Source organism: Dendrobates tinctorius, unplaced genomic scaffold, assembly GCF_039654945.1.
Source record: "Dendrobates tinctorius isolate UK_male_01 unplaced genomic scaffold, ASM3965494v1 ptg000036l, whole genome shotgun sequence".
NCBI classification, from domain to species: domain Eukaryota; kingdom Metazoa; phylum Chordata; class Amphibia; order Anura; family Dendrobatidae; genus Dendrobates; species Dendrobates tinctorius.
In genome coordinates, this window is record NW_027361704.1 from 27,497,500 (window position 1) to 27,511,242 (window position 13,743).

At 42.3% G+C, this 13,743-nt stretch overlaps 1 protein-coding gene across 2 annotated transcripts in view; it reads left to right on the forward strand.

Annotated features, from left to right (window-relative positions):
- Positions 1–12,610, forward strand: part of VDAC1 (voltage dependent anion channel 1) — a 64,855-nt gene extending 52,245 nt beyond the window's left edge. For both annotated transcript variants that reach the window (XM_073573779.1, XM_073573780.1), the window contains exons 7-9: positions 275–425; positions 9,329–9,386; positions 11,709–12,610. In XM_073573779.1, coding sequence (XP_073429880.1) covers positions 275–425; positions 9,329–9,386; positions 11,709–11,800 — 301 coding nt within the window. In that variant the 3' untranslated portion in view covers positions 11,801–12,610. The remainder of the gene's footprint in view (positions 1–274; positions 426–9,328; positions 9,387–11,708) is intronic.
- Positions 12,611–13,743: the final 1,133 nt, after the last annotated feature.

A 13,743-nucleotide genomic window follows, 5' to 3' on the forward strand; every position in this document is an offset into this window, starting at 1 on the left:
TTTACACAGCACTTTATAAGTTAGTTATATGAAATTCCCTGTCGTAGGAATGGGGCTTTCATTATTTACGGTACATCTCTCCTGATACTGTAAATGGAAAGATTTTTTTTTATCTAAATGCCATTAGGACATTCTGTGTTCATAATATTCTGGAACGCAGTAGAAGATTTGATTAATCTCTGAAAATGTAAGGGTTCATTGTGAATATGATCAGCTGTCTGCTCAGGAGCTGTGAATATTTCTATTGATTTACTTTATTTTATATTGCCAATAGGAATGACGGCACAGAATTTGGAGGCTCTGTTTATCAGAAAGTAAATAATAAATTGGAAACTGCCATTAACTTGGCTTGGACAGCAGGAAACAGCAACACTCGCTTTGGAATTGCAGCCAAATATCAAATTGACTCAGATGCATCGTTCTCTGTAAGTATTCACTACGAGCAGTGTAACCACTAAGAAGCACATACTGTAGCTCTTATGCTGTACATTAAATATACCTGCCAGGTGACTAAAAATGTCATTTATAATGTGCTGGAAGACAGCAGGAGCATTCTTCAACCCAAATTGCATCACAATGTTCTCATAGTGTTCCACAGGTGTATTGAAGGCTGTCTTCCACTCATCCCCTTTGTTAATACGATTGCGAGTATACGCCCCCCTGAGATCCAGTTTAGAATACCATTTTGCTCCTACGATCTGGTTAAAGAGGTCCGGGATGAGAAGGAAAGGATAAGGATATCAGACCGTGATCTCGATTGAGTTTGTGGAAATCTAGACAGGGGCTTAACCATCTTTTTTCTGCTATGACCCTTTGACAGACTTTCGGCGATATAGTCCTTCATGGCCTACCTATCTGGACCAGAGATATTATATAGTCTGCTCTTTGGCAGCTTAGCCCCAGAAATAAGATTAATGGTGCAATCATAAAGGCAAAGGAAAGGAAGTTCTTGACACCCATGTTGTGAAAAAACACATCCCCAAAGTCAGACAGGTATTCAGTCACAGATTGGTTACCTACCCTGGCTAGCCGGGAGACCAAGCAATGTATCTGACAATACTCGCTCGACTTTACCACCTCCCGAGTCTGCCTATCTACCACAACCCAGGGTTGTGCAGTGTAAGCCAAGTTACCACAGGAGAAGGCAGACCCTCTAGCACATAAGTCAATAAATTCTGAGTGTATGACCCTTACCTGTAGATGTTTCCCTCGGACGACCTGAGTAAAATACCACTGGCTCAAGGTTGCAGAGTTAATGGCGATTTATGGGTGTAGGTCTAGACAGTGTATGTGGTTTGAGGCAATGAATCTGGACAAATCTAGCATCAATCGAATTTAAACCGCGTCCCACCGTCCAGAGGCTGAAATATCCACCTTATTTTTGCCAAAATGATCTCCACCTGTAGAAAAAATTGTGACCTACCAACAGAGGTGATATGTACACCCTTTTTGCTAACTTCCCCGCAACCCAGGCTCCTTAGTTTTCCAGTGGTTGTTTATGATGTGGTAGGGAAGGACAAGCACTCACAAAAAGACCCTTTGCACCACAGAAAAAACACACTCGCCGTTAACAGCGAACTATATAGCTGGACCAATCGAACCAGTTGCCCCACCCAACTACATGGGTTGCTCGGATTACTCGGTCTAAGGTTTCCTTGACCCCCAAACCCACTGCAAATTGGAGTGCTCTTATGTCTCTAGCGAAAATGGTGTTCCACACGGATAGCCAGAGCAGACACCTGGCCACTTCAAGGGAAACTGAAGTCTCATACAAAGCAAAAGCATCCTTTACCCTTACAGATAGCCCTTGAGAGAACTGGCTACGGTAGTGCAGGGTCATTTTACTTAGTATCTCCAGATCACCTTGAAATTCCGAGAAATACTCCTTTGTTGGCCAGTCTCAGTCTTCCTGCTGAAGCTGACGTAGCATGCAGTCAACCACGGAGACGCATTCGTGGTTGTCGTATATATGACCCAGTGCCTGAAAAAAATTCCTCAACCGCCCAGACCGACTGAGAGTCGGCTGGGAGAGAAAATTCCCAGGCTTGGGGGTCAACCTGAAGGAAGGAAATTACAATCCCCACCTGTTGCATCTTGGTTCCTGAGGCGTGAGGACGTAACTTAGTATAGCTTACAGGCCTCATTGAAAACAGACTTTTCTTATCCCCCAGAGGACCTGTCAGGCAAAGCGATCTTGGGCTCCACTAGGGGTTGCTTGGGAGTCGTCGTCCCTAAACCTGACATTTTAGGCTGCTGCAAAACTACAGTGCATAGATCTGCCACCTCCAGACTGAGTTGCTGGAGTTGCCCTGCCAAAGCAATCACTGGCTCCTTGATGGATCAAACAAGAAAAATGTTTTGGGCCACATTTAATGTCTCAGCACAGTTACAAAGATTTCCCTGGGCTAGGGACGCCTTCTGTATCATTAAAGCTAGGGGTGCTCTAGTTATCCCTGCTCCATAGATTACTTTTGATGGTGAAGACGCCAAAGCCGCGTGCCTTACTGAGCTACTGAATCAGCCCTTATCTGTCTCCACAACCACCCATGAAAGTGGGAAGTTGTTGTGTATATGAATAGACAAACCAGACTAACAAGGGAAGACAAGGATAAATTAAAATACCAATCAAACAATTATGCACTCACAAACAGAGTGGAACACCAGGAAGTAAAGCAAGGGAAAACCAAATTTTAGAGTATGAGAATATGCACACAGACAAATCACCAAGCAACAGTCTCCTGAACAACACTCCAAAACACTTAAACAATCAACACCTCCAGCTCCAGAATCAGGTAGTATCAGACTAGCTCTAGCAATGTCTGCTTGCCAAAGGCCAGTACATACACGTGGTCAATATTGTTGGTACCCGTGTCCTCGACGGAAGAAATAGTGGGGTGTTTCCATGATTATTATAGCTCACTGTACAATTCAAAGAATGACATTGGTAACCAGGGGTGTCTAGACTATCAGATATAACGTTTCCCACACTAAAGCCCCCGTTACACACTGCGATATCGCTAGCAATATCGCTGTAAAGTCACCGATTTTGTGACGTTGCAGCGATATTGCTAGCGATATCGCTGCATGTGATGCTTACCTCCGACCGGCTCCCCCGCTGGTTATCGCTGATCGCGCGAGAAGCTCCTGGACCATTCCTCGTCGGCCACTTCCTGCGGCGCTTCCTGTGGCGCCGACGAGCGACGCGTGGACCAGGGCGGGAGGACGTCAGGATCGCCGCGTCTGACAGGTAAGTAGCGATCCCCGTCCCCAGCGATGTCGCTGGTGAGATCTGCCTGTGTGGCAGCTCACTAGCGACCACCTAGCGATGCACCAGCGATCCTGACCGCGTCATATCGCTGGTCGGGATCGCTGGTGCATCGCTAGGTGTAACGGTACCCTAAGTGCCTCTCAGCGGGCCATTATGGACGCTGAGTTCTCTCTGGAAGAGATAGAAGATGCCATGAGGGATATGGCCTCTGGGAAAGCCCCTGGGCCGGATGGGTTCCCTATTGAGCTGTACAGGAAATACCGGGAGATTTTAGCGCCACTTTTATTGTCGGTGTTCCGGGGGGATTTGGGGTGGGGGGTCTCATGCCAGAGTCCTTCTATGAAGCTAATATAATAGTGCTTAAGAAAGAGGGGAAGGACCCTCTGGACTGTAGATCTTATCGCCCCATATCATTAGTAAATGTGGATTACAAAATTTTTACCAAGATCTTGGCAACTGGGCTAAATTCAATTATTTTGGAACTTGTACATCCTGACCAGACTGGCTTTATGCCTGGGAAGAGCACCTCCATTAATATTAGACGGGTTTAATCGGTGGTTCAATATAGCTCCCTGATGCCAGACAATAGATGGGCATTGGCGTCGTTGGATGCAGCCAAGGCCTTTGACTCCCTTGAGTGGCCTTTTCTCCACGCATGCTTGCAGAAATACGGTTTTAGAAATAGATTTTTAAAATGGGTTAATACATTATATATGAAACCTAAAGCCCGTGTCATTGCAAATGGTTCCACTTCCGAGTCCTTTTCTTTGCACAGGGGGACTCGTCAGGGGTGTCCCCTTTCCCCGGCCCTCTTTCCTCTTGCAATAGAGGCTTTGGCAATCCGCATGAGAACTTCTAATATTATGGGTGTAGAGATAGCAGATCGGGTAGACACCATAGGCCTATATGCTGATGATATGATAATATTTATGGATAGAGCGGAGGAGACGCTGACGGAGGTAATTGCCACTATAAATGAATTCAGTAGATATTCCGGCATGTATATAAATTGGGAGGTCAGCTCTGATGCCTCTTTCTCATGCCCCGGTGCCGCGACTTGGGACTCTCTCCTTGTTGCCTATTGTGCCACATTTTAAACATTTTGGTGTTCATATTTCTCAATCTAGCACACTTGATCTACAACTTAATATATATCCATTATTAGAGATGGTTAAAATCAAATTTGCGATTTGGAGTAAACTCCCGCTTTCTGTAGCTGGACGCATTAATCTAATTAAAATGATACTACTCCCTAAGATCAGCTATTTTCTCCAACATAGTGCTGTGGTGGTGCCTAAGTCTTTTTTCACTAACTTAAATTCCCAAATTACGTCTTTCATATGGGGGAAAACTAGGCCAAAACTTAAGCTATCCACCCTACAAAGGCCAAAAAAAGGGGGGGGGGGGCGCTACCGGATTTTTTTCTATATTATCTGGCGGGACAGGCAAGGGCTATAAATAAGTGGATGCCTGTTAATCATCTTCCTAATTCTGAGAGCCATTTGCTTCATGCTGCACATGCTGATTGCCCGCTGGGGTTCTTGGAGATGGAAAAAGTAAATGTTCCACGTCTGCTACCCATGCTTCGTCTGGCAAGACTAGTTTGGAGACAGATTAAGAGAGTGGTTGGATTTAGTGATGTCATAGCTGAAATGCCCTTATGGAATAACAGTTATTTTCCGACACTGCTTGCCCACCCATCTGCTGAATTCTGGCCTCAATGCAATGTCTCTACGATAGGGGATATATATGAATGCGGTACACTATTATCGTTTGAACAATTACAAGCTAAGTGCAATGTCCCGAGGTCACAATTCTTCCGATATTTGCAATTAAGATCAGCCTTTCAGTCGCACGAGACATGTCGATATGAATAATGCTATTTCGTCTCTACCCTTGATAGGCATTCTTAAATCACACGGTCCCCAGGGTCTCGTCTCCTCTCTGTACACACACATGCTATCGGTGGGGACGGAATCTGCCGTATGCTTGGTTAGGGGGAAATGGGAAAGGCTCATCCCTGATATACAGGGACAGGAGTGGGAGGAAATTTTGGAGTCACAAACTAAGGTGTCTCCGTCAATTAACAATAGAATGATACAACTTTATATCATAAACCAATCATATTTGACTCCGACTCGACTTTTTAAGATGGGCCGTTTCCAATCCTCGGAGTGTCTGAGATGCCATGCATCCGATGCGGATTTTGTTCATATGATTTGGCAATGTCCAATTATAATACATTATTGGAAAGAGGTAACGTCATAATTAACCTCCCTGGCACAGATTCCTGTTCCCCGTGAGCCATTGGTTTGTCTGTTTGGGGTGTGGGATGACGAGACATGGGGACATTATACGGGGATTTTCTTACGGGAGACATTGTTCATGGCACGGAAGGTGTTGGCACTGCGGTGGATGGGGGGTTCGGATCCCTCCCTTGGGGCCTGCATAGAATTGGTGAACTCGATTATCCCATATGAGCATACGCTTTACCAAAACAGAGGATGCCCGGGTAAATTTGAGAAGATATGTGAGAGGTGGAATTCCTCTCACCTTACGTTGTAGGACGGAGATATCGCATGATAGAGAGCTAAATATATAGACATAGGCTGCAAATAGTTGTTTTGTAGTAGTAGTAATGTTTTAGAAGTAGGCAGTCTTTATTATTTGAATAATAATACACAGACTAATATAAGGCAATTGACAGTATGTTTTATTCACTGCACAGTTGGTATACACACGCTGTTTGACATTGATGCTCTGTGATATGTATGTGTGTTACATGATATTTTCATTGCTGTCAGTTTGCTTATTGTATATCCTGCCTTTGGTTCAATAAACGAATTTAAAAAAAAATTGTTGGTGCCTCTCGTTTAATGACAGGAAAACCCACAATGGTCACAGAAATAACTTGAATCTGACAAAAGTAGTAATAAATCAAAAATCGATGAAAATGAACAAATGAAAGTCAGACATTGCTTTTCATCCATGCTTCCACAGAATTAAAAAAAAACAAAAACTCATGAAATAGGCCTGGACAGAAATGATGGCACCCCTGAAAATAATGTGACAAAAGGGACATGTTAAATCAAGGTGTGTCCACTAATTAGCATCACAGGTGTCTACAATCTTGAAATCAGTGAGTGGGCCTGTATATAGGGCTACAGATACTCACTGTGTTGTTTGACATGGTGTGTATCACACTCAGCATGGACCAGAGGAAGCGAAGGAAAGTGTTGTCTCAGGAGATTAGAAGGAAAATTATAGACAAACATGTTAAAGGTAAAAGTTATAAGACCATCTCCAAGCAGCTTGATGTTCCTTTAGCAACAGTTCCACATATTACTCAGAAATTAAAGCTCCATGGGACTGTAACCAACCTCAAATAAGACAGATAATATGAATGGTAGCAAAAGAGCCCAGAAAAACTTCTAAACAGATTAAAGGTGAACTTCAAGCTCAAGGAACATCACTGTCAAGATCGCACCATTCGTCTTTGTATGAGCCAAAGTGGACTTCATGGGAGATGACCAAGGAGGACACCACTGTTGAAAAAAAAATCATAAAAATGCCAGACTGGAATTTGCCAAACTACATGTTGACAAGCCACAAAACTTCTGGGAGAATGTCCTATGGACATGTGAGACAAAGAAATTTTTGGCAAGGTATATCAGCTTTATGTTCACAGACGGAAATATGAAGCATATCAAGAAAAGAACACTGTCCCTACTGTGAAACATGGAGGAAGCTCTGTTATGTTCTGGGGCTGCTTTGCTGCATCTGGCACAGGGTGTATAGAATCTGTGCAGGGTACAATGAAATCTCAAGACTATCAAGGGATTATAGAGAGACATGTGCTGCCCAGTGTCAGAAAGCTTGGTCTCAGTCGCAGGTCATGGGTCTTGCAACAGGATAATGACCCAAAGCACACAGCTAAAAACACCCAAGAGTGGCTAAGAAAAAAACATTGGACTATTCTGAAGTGGTCTTCTATGTGCTCTGACCTAAATCCTATTGAGCATCTTTGGAAAGAGCTGAAACATGCCGTCTGGAAAAGGCAATATTAAAACACAAGACAACTGGAGCAGTTTGCTCTTGAGGAGTGGGCCAAAATACCTGTCGAGAGGTCCAGAAGTCTCATTGACGATTACAGGAATCGTTTGTAGTGATTGCCTTAAAAGGTTATGCAACAAAATATTAAGTTAAGGGTACCATAATTTCTGTCCAGGCCTAGTTCAGGAGTTCTTTATTTTTTAAAAAATTCTGTGGAAGCATGGATGAAAATCAATGTCTGACTTTCATTTGCTCATTTTCATAGATTTTTTTATTACTTTTGTCAGATTCAAGTTATTTCTGTGACCTATTGTGGGTTTTTCTGTCATTAAACGAAGGGTACCAACAATTTTGATCAGTGTGTATAGCAGAGGGGAGTGGCCAACACTGAACAGCTGAGAGCATCAAAGCAGGAAAGTTTCCAGGAACTCTCAACTGAACAGACTAACCCCTGCACTGCTAGCAGAAACTTGCACTGTTTAATATGAAAGTGAAGTGCTTCTGTAATCAGTGCAGTAGTATGAGAAATTAGACAGCGTGGTCTTTTGGCACCTCTCTGTTGCGGTAAACCCGTGACACACTACTTCTTAGTAAATTACTAAAACATGTTTAAATGTAATATTCATTTATATATATGTATACTTTAGATAGCTGTTGGATGAATGATGGTTTGGCCGTTCGTTCAGTCAGCTCTTTCCAAGTTCCACAAAGAGCTCCTGTGTCTTTTTTTTTTTTTAACCTTGAGAGCCACATCAAGGGTTTCCTTAGTAGTGACACCAAGCTCTTGCCTTCTCCCGTAATGATACCCAGATATTTAATTACTGGTATAATGACAACCAAAGTTTCCCATAAAAAGCACACCAAGGCAGTATATTTGTATCCAGGGTTCCCACCTTTCCTACTTTCAGTATTCAAGCACTCCCACTACACTGTCACATCTGGCTTCAAGCACCACCAAGTCTATGCTCGCCAGATGTACTCTTCTGTGCAGAGCTACTCATTAAAGTCACTGTCTGGAAACCTGCTCCTTATAGCTGTTTGCTAGACTTGGTGCTAATGCTGGCAGACAGGCGCAAGCCACATGTGGCATCTGAGCCTTCGGTTAGGGACCCCTGCGTTAGACTGTTTGCCAATCCTGTCTATGTATGGGGGACTTTACTCCCTGTAATGATTTTCATGGAGCAGGCCTGAGGTTGTTTCAGTTCTTTAGAGAATATCTCCTCAGCCCTTTATGTATGATCTCTGACTTTACCAGCCCCGCAGTGTTTAGCAATGTGTGCATGCGCTGTCTGTTCTCCAGTGACTATTGGACTGTGACTGTGCAGGCCTCACTCACCTGGAGTCAGTCTGCACATTTGCAAACAAAAGAAGAAAAACTCAGGAGTATCAAACACCATATATAAAGCATATTAAATTTATTGAATATATTCATGAATATTAATCACATAATACATTATAAAAAGTTGTATAAAAACCTAGAAGATGTGAAGGACACAAGACAAAGTCCAACACAGTTACAATAATTATAGATTGGGAATACTGAGATCATATACAATCTCTTGTAGCAACACTTGCTATTATAATATTTCACTAGTATCAGACACGTCATGAAAACATCTATATACCACTCAGGGTACACATATTCCGCAAAAGAGCCTAGCAATAAAAATCCGATTCTAGAAGGAGTCTCACCCGAATGAATCTTTTGTAACTGGTCATACCATTTTTTCCTGGTTCCTTGTGGGTTTTACTATTGGCATAGTTTTAAATTATTGACTAGTAAGCTTATTTTTTAGGAAATAGTAGCACATTCTCTTGATTGGATTCATATGTTCAAGAGTAGATATAATTGCTGGATATCTCATCAGATACCAAGCTATATTATGTACCAATCGGAATATAATGAGATTTCTATATAATTTACACATCCGTCTCTTAATTTCATAAAATGTAAGTGTCTTTGTTTGCAATGATGTAGTATTAATAAGGAACTGATCTTTCTTACAGGCTAAAGTGAACAACTCCAGTCTAATTGGATTAGGATATACTCAAACCCTTAAACCAGGTACGATATTCTGATTGCTAAATAATTTATTACCGTCCTCCATGTGGGTCTTGTCATTCATCGTCTTGATTACTATGGCCAGTTATATGCAGAAACACAGGCGTGAACTTTGCAATAAACTTCTTTTTTTTTTATTTTGCAGTTCCCATTCTGGCTCTTACCTGGTCACCGCTGGTCTCTACTTCTTGGTCTCATCCCTACACCCAGGAAATGGCCGGAAACGCTGGCCAAGGCATGTCACCATTACAGTCGGTGACTGAGCAGGCACTTCTTGCCATTTACCATATGTCAATATGGGACCACAAAGTAGAGACCAGTGGAGAGTTGGTAACAGCTAAAAAGAAGCTGCAAAGGACCGGAAAGAGGGAGGAGCAGTTTTTTCTCTTATTTACAAGCAAGACTAACTCTTTGGAGAAACTTATTTCTCTGTTTGACAGCACTTTTAAAAGTATTAGTGAAGGGACCTTTACATTGACAGACCCCTTCTAAGGGCATGTAGTAGATGTTCTGAGAAACACAAGGAAAGGAATATTGCTTTAAGTTTTTTTTTTTGGTACAGCAATTATTTTTCGTGCAGATTTCGGTAACTTTGCTGGAAAAGTCCTGCAGCAAAAATAAGTAGCTTACAACTTATGTCTTCAGGATATGGAAAATACAAGGATTAGTCACATTGAGTGACGTTGCAGCTAAACCACACATTAATCCATTTCAGTGGAAGTTACAAATCCACTGCAGAAATTCAGTGGTCAGTCTTGGTTTCAGCCATGGAAAATACACTTACTTACAAAATAGAGTCCCTCTTGGCCATTCACCTGAGAGGGTTGCTCCACTTACATATATGGTAGGAGTACTATGGTACCGGTGGCTTGTAATCTCCTACGGCATCTCTTATATTTTACAATACTGTTACCAAAATAATGGTTCACTGATCGTCCATCCAGCAGCTATCTCGCCCAGCTCTCCCATACACAGGAGCGCTAGCTCTGCCGAGCGCTCCTATGTTCGATGAGAAAGCTGCTGTCAGACATGTCTGGTAGTGACTCGGTTCTGGAGACGAAAAGGATTAGTAGACCGAAATCAGACATGCCGAATCTTTAACTCCTCCCAACAGTCCGTTGTCCAGGGCCTCCATACACATAAGACTGTTGGCCAAACTTGTCGATATCTGTAGGTTTGGCCAAATAAGTCTGTGTAGAGAGGAACTGTAGACTCTACCATGGAATCAGGTTTAGCTTTGTCTTGACAGCTTTGTAGAAATAGTACATTTCTGGTTGTAATAACTGATGGAAAAGCCAGATGCTTGCTAAAGGTACTGTCACCCTTAGCGATGCACCAGCGATCCCGACCAGCGATATGACCCGGTCAGGATCGCTGGTGCATCGCTAATTGGTCGCTAGTGAGCTGCCACACAGGCAGATCTCACCAGCGACATAACAGATGTCGGGGGTCGTTACTTACCTGTCAGACGAGGCGATCCTGACGTCCTCCCGCCCGCGTCCAACGCGTCGCTCGTCGGCGCCAGCAGGAAGCTAACGACGAGAAACAGCGATCAGCGATAACCAGCGGGGGAGCGGTCGGAGGTAAGTATCAGACATAGCGATATCGCTAGCACGTCACAAAAACCAGTGACGTTATAGCGATATTGCTAGCGATATCGCTTAGTGTGACAGGGCCTTTAGGAGTCATTATGTGTATATAGGCCGTAAGGGTTATACAATCTACTGCTATTTCCAGGTTAGTCATGTGCAGACGTACATCGTGTGTTTAGCGCGTACATTAGAAGATAGCTGATTTACCTACTGGGATAAGGGAATGTGGCAATTATATAATGTGCATGTATAGTTTTACATAAAGCTGTATTTCAGTGGAGGGTCGACATTTCGATGGCAATTTCCCTCATTAATTCATTCAACTTTTCCACAATAATGGCAGTCATTATTATGATTGATTTGTGCCCATAGAATATGATGTTCTCGGCAGCACATCTCCTGTTTACACGGTGTGAGGTGCTGCTGAGAACCAAGAGTTTTATCCATACTTTAGCTGCTGTCTGTTATGGCTGATTAAGGTGGCATCTGGACAGGAAAATCCCTTGTATTAACCCAGAGTGATCATATTGCGTTTTGTAAATGAATTTGACATATCAGCCACAGTTATGTGTCGGTCTCAGGAGAAGTGCTGTGTAGGTCTAAAGTAGTTTTTCCCCTCCCGACTCACATTATTGACAGGTCTCTCCATACATAACCCCACAGTAAGCTGTGACAGATCGTCTATTTCTCTACCCAGATGTAATAAATGTATTTTCTTTTTTTTTTTTTTTAGGTATAAAATTAACACTTTCCACGCTGCTTGATGGCAAGAACATCAATGCAGGAGGTCACAAGCTGGGCCTAGGACTCGAATTCGAAGCGTAACAGATGTCACTCCGCGTCAGATTGTTGTCCGATGTTCTGCAGCATAGATATCCTAAGAATCTAGTGTACCTTTGTAATGTCCTGTGTCCTGGATGCAAACAACCTTCTGTGTCAATGACAAGTGTTTCCAATGGGAAAACGAGAATCACTCTGCTTTAAAAGTGTTATTGCTAGACAAAGAAATACACTTTAGGGAACAGATTTTGCTACTCCAGGAAAAGTTTGAAATCTTCATAGCTGCTCATTTCTACCATGCTTGTTAGACTGGAAGGTGTTGTTTGCCTTTTATAACAGAGTAGTTCTAAAATTATATTGAAAAAAAGAAACACTATTAATATATTTTAGATTATTCAATTCTGTATCCCAGCGTAGCGTTGTTAGGCTCCTACAATGAGAAAAGGGATTTAAAGTTGTGATCACCATCCAACTTCACAACGAGAAACTTCGCAAGTATTTCATGAACTGTTCTAGTCTTATATACCATTCGTCTCACGTTACAAATGTTGTCCATAGACCGTCTTAAGGTATTTTTGGGTCTTAAATTTTTGCACATTGTATCCTCTTCCCTGACACACTACAGGAAAGCTTGAAAGAGCCATATGCAAGGGACGAGACATTGTTCCTCAAGTACTCACAGTGATGTCCCATGAATCCATCTTTCAAAGGACTTTTACTGTGCTTTATTTCCTGCACCATTTTTCCATTTTTTGTTTTTTTAGCGACCGATCCATGTAGTGTCTTCCATTTTGTGAAATTAGACTCCCCCTATATGCTGTATGCAACATCCACTCAAATAAATCCCAAATATGACATTGGTGTGACGTGTGGGTATTTTCTGCTGTCAAGACAGTGTATTGTTTTCTATTATCAATCGTATAATAATGAGAGAGATTGACCATAATATTCATTGGTGGGTTTACTGAAAAATGCAGAAAAATCTCCCGTTGTAAACACTTCCGGTAATATTTTGTAAGGGAAGGGTATTCGAGTCTTGTAACAGCTTTCTATGTGTAACCTTTTGGAATTAAAGGATTATTCCCCATGATGTCTCTTGAGCAGCTCACAGCTCTGCAGTCTCTTTCACTTCCTGGATTCTTGGGGGGGTGGGCTCTCCACCTGACAGTTCTGGTGAGGGTCCAGAAATCAACAGGGAGAATCGCGCAGATCTTCTGGCTGGTACCAATTTGTCAAGGAGAACACTAATATGTAAGGGAATACGCCTCTGCCCCAATCAGGGCAATTACGTTTCTACTAATAGGCCAGTTATTGAGGATCTCAAAGCGAGTGTATATTGTATATATACCTCAGATTCCAATGCATGGAAAATATACATCAATATGGTCTCTGCCAACTTCCACAATAACAGGAACTAGCTGCCACCACCAATCATTTATACAGGCCAATTGCACACCCGTTGAGATAGTGTATTGCTTCAGACATGCAGTTTATAGAGCAAGAGTAACAAAGTTATTAAATTTTATATATTTCATCCAAAAAAATGGGCGCCATGGTGGCTCAGTGGATAGCACTGGGGTCCTGGGTTCAAATCCCATCAAGGACAACATCTGCAAGGAGTTTGTATGTTCTCGTGTTTGCGTGGGTTTCCTCCCACATTCCAAAGACATAATGATAGGGAATTTAGATTGTGAGCACTATCGGCGACAGTGCCAATAATGTCTGTAAAGCGCTCTGGAATTAATGGCGTGATATAAATGAGTTTAAATAAAAACTAGGTAGTGTTTTATTAAAAAAAAAATATATACAAAAGATGAACAAAACAATATAAGTATATACAACTATGTAAAATAAAAGGGTTACAGAAGAAATGTACTAAACTTAATGTCACAGGGTTGGCTCTGCCTTTTATGAAGGGGAGCTCTTTGTTTTTGGAAATGGGACAGAACTACAGTGAACCGTATCTTGCAGGACTGACAAAGAGTGTA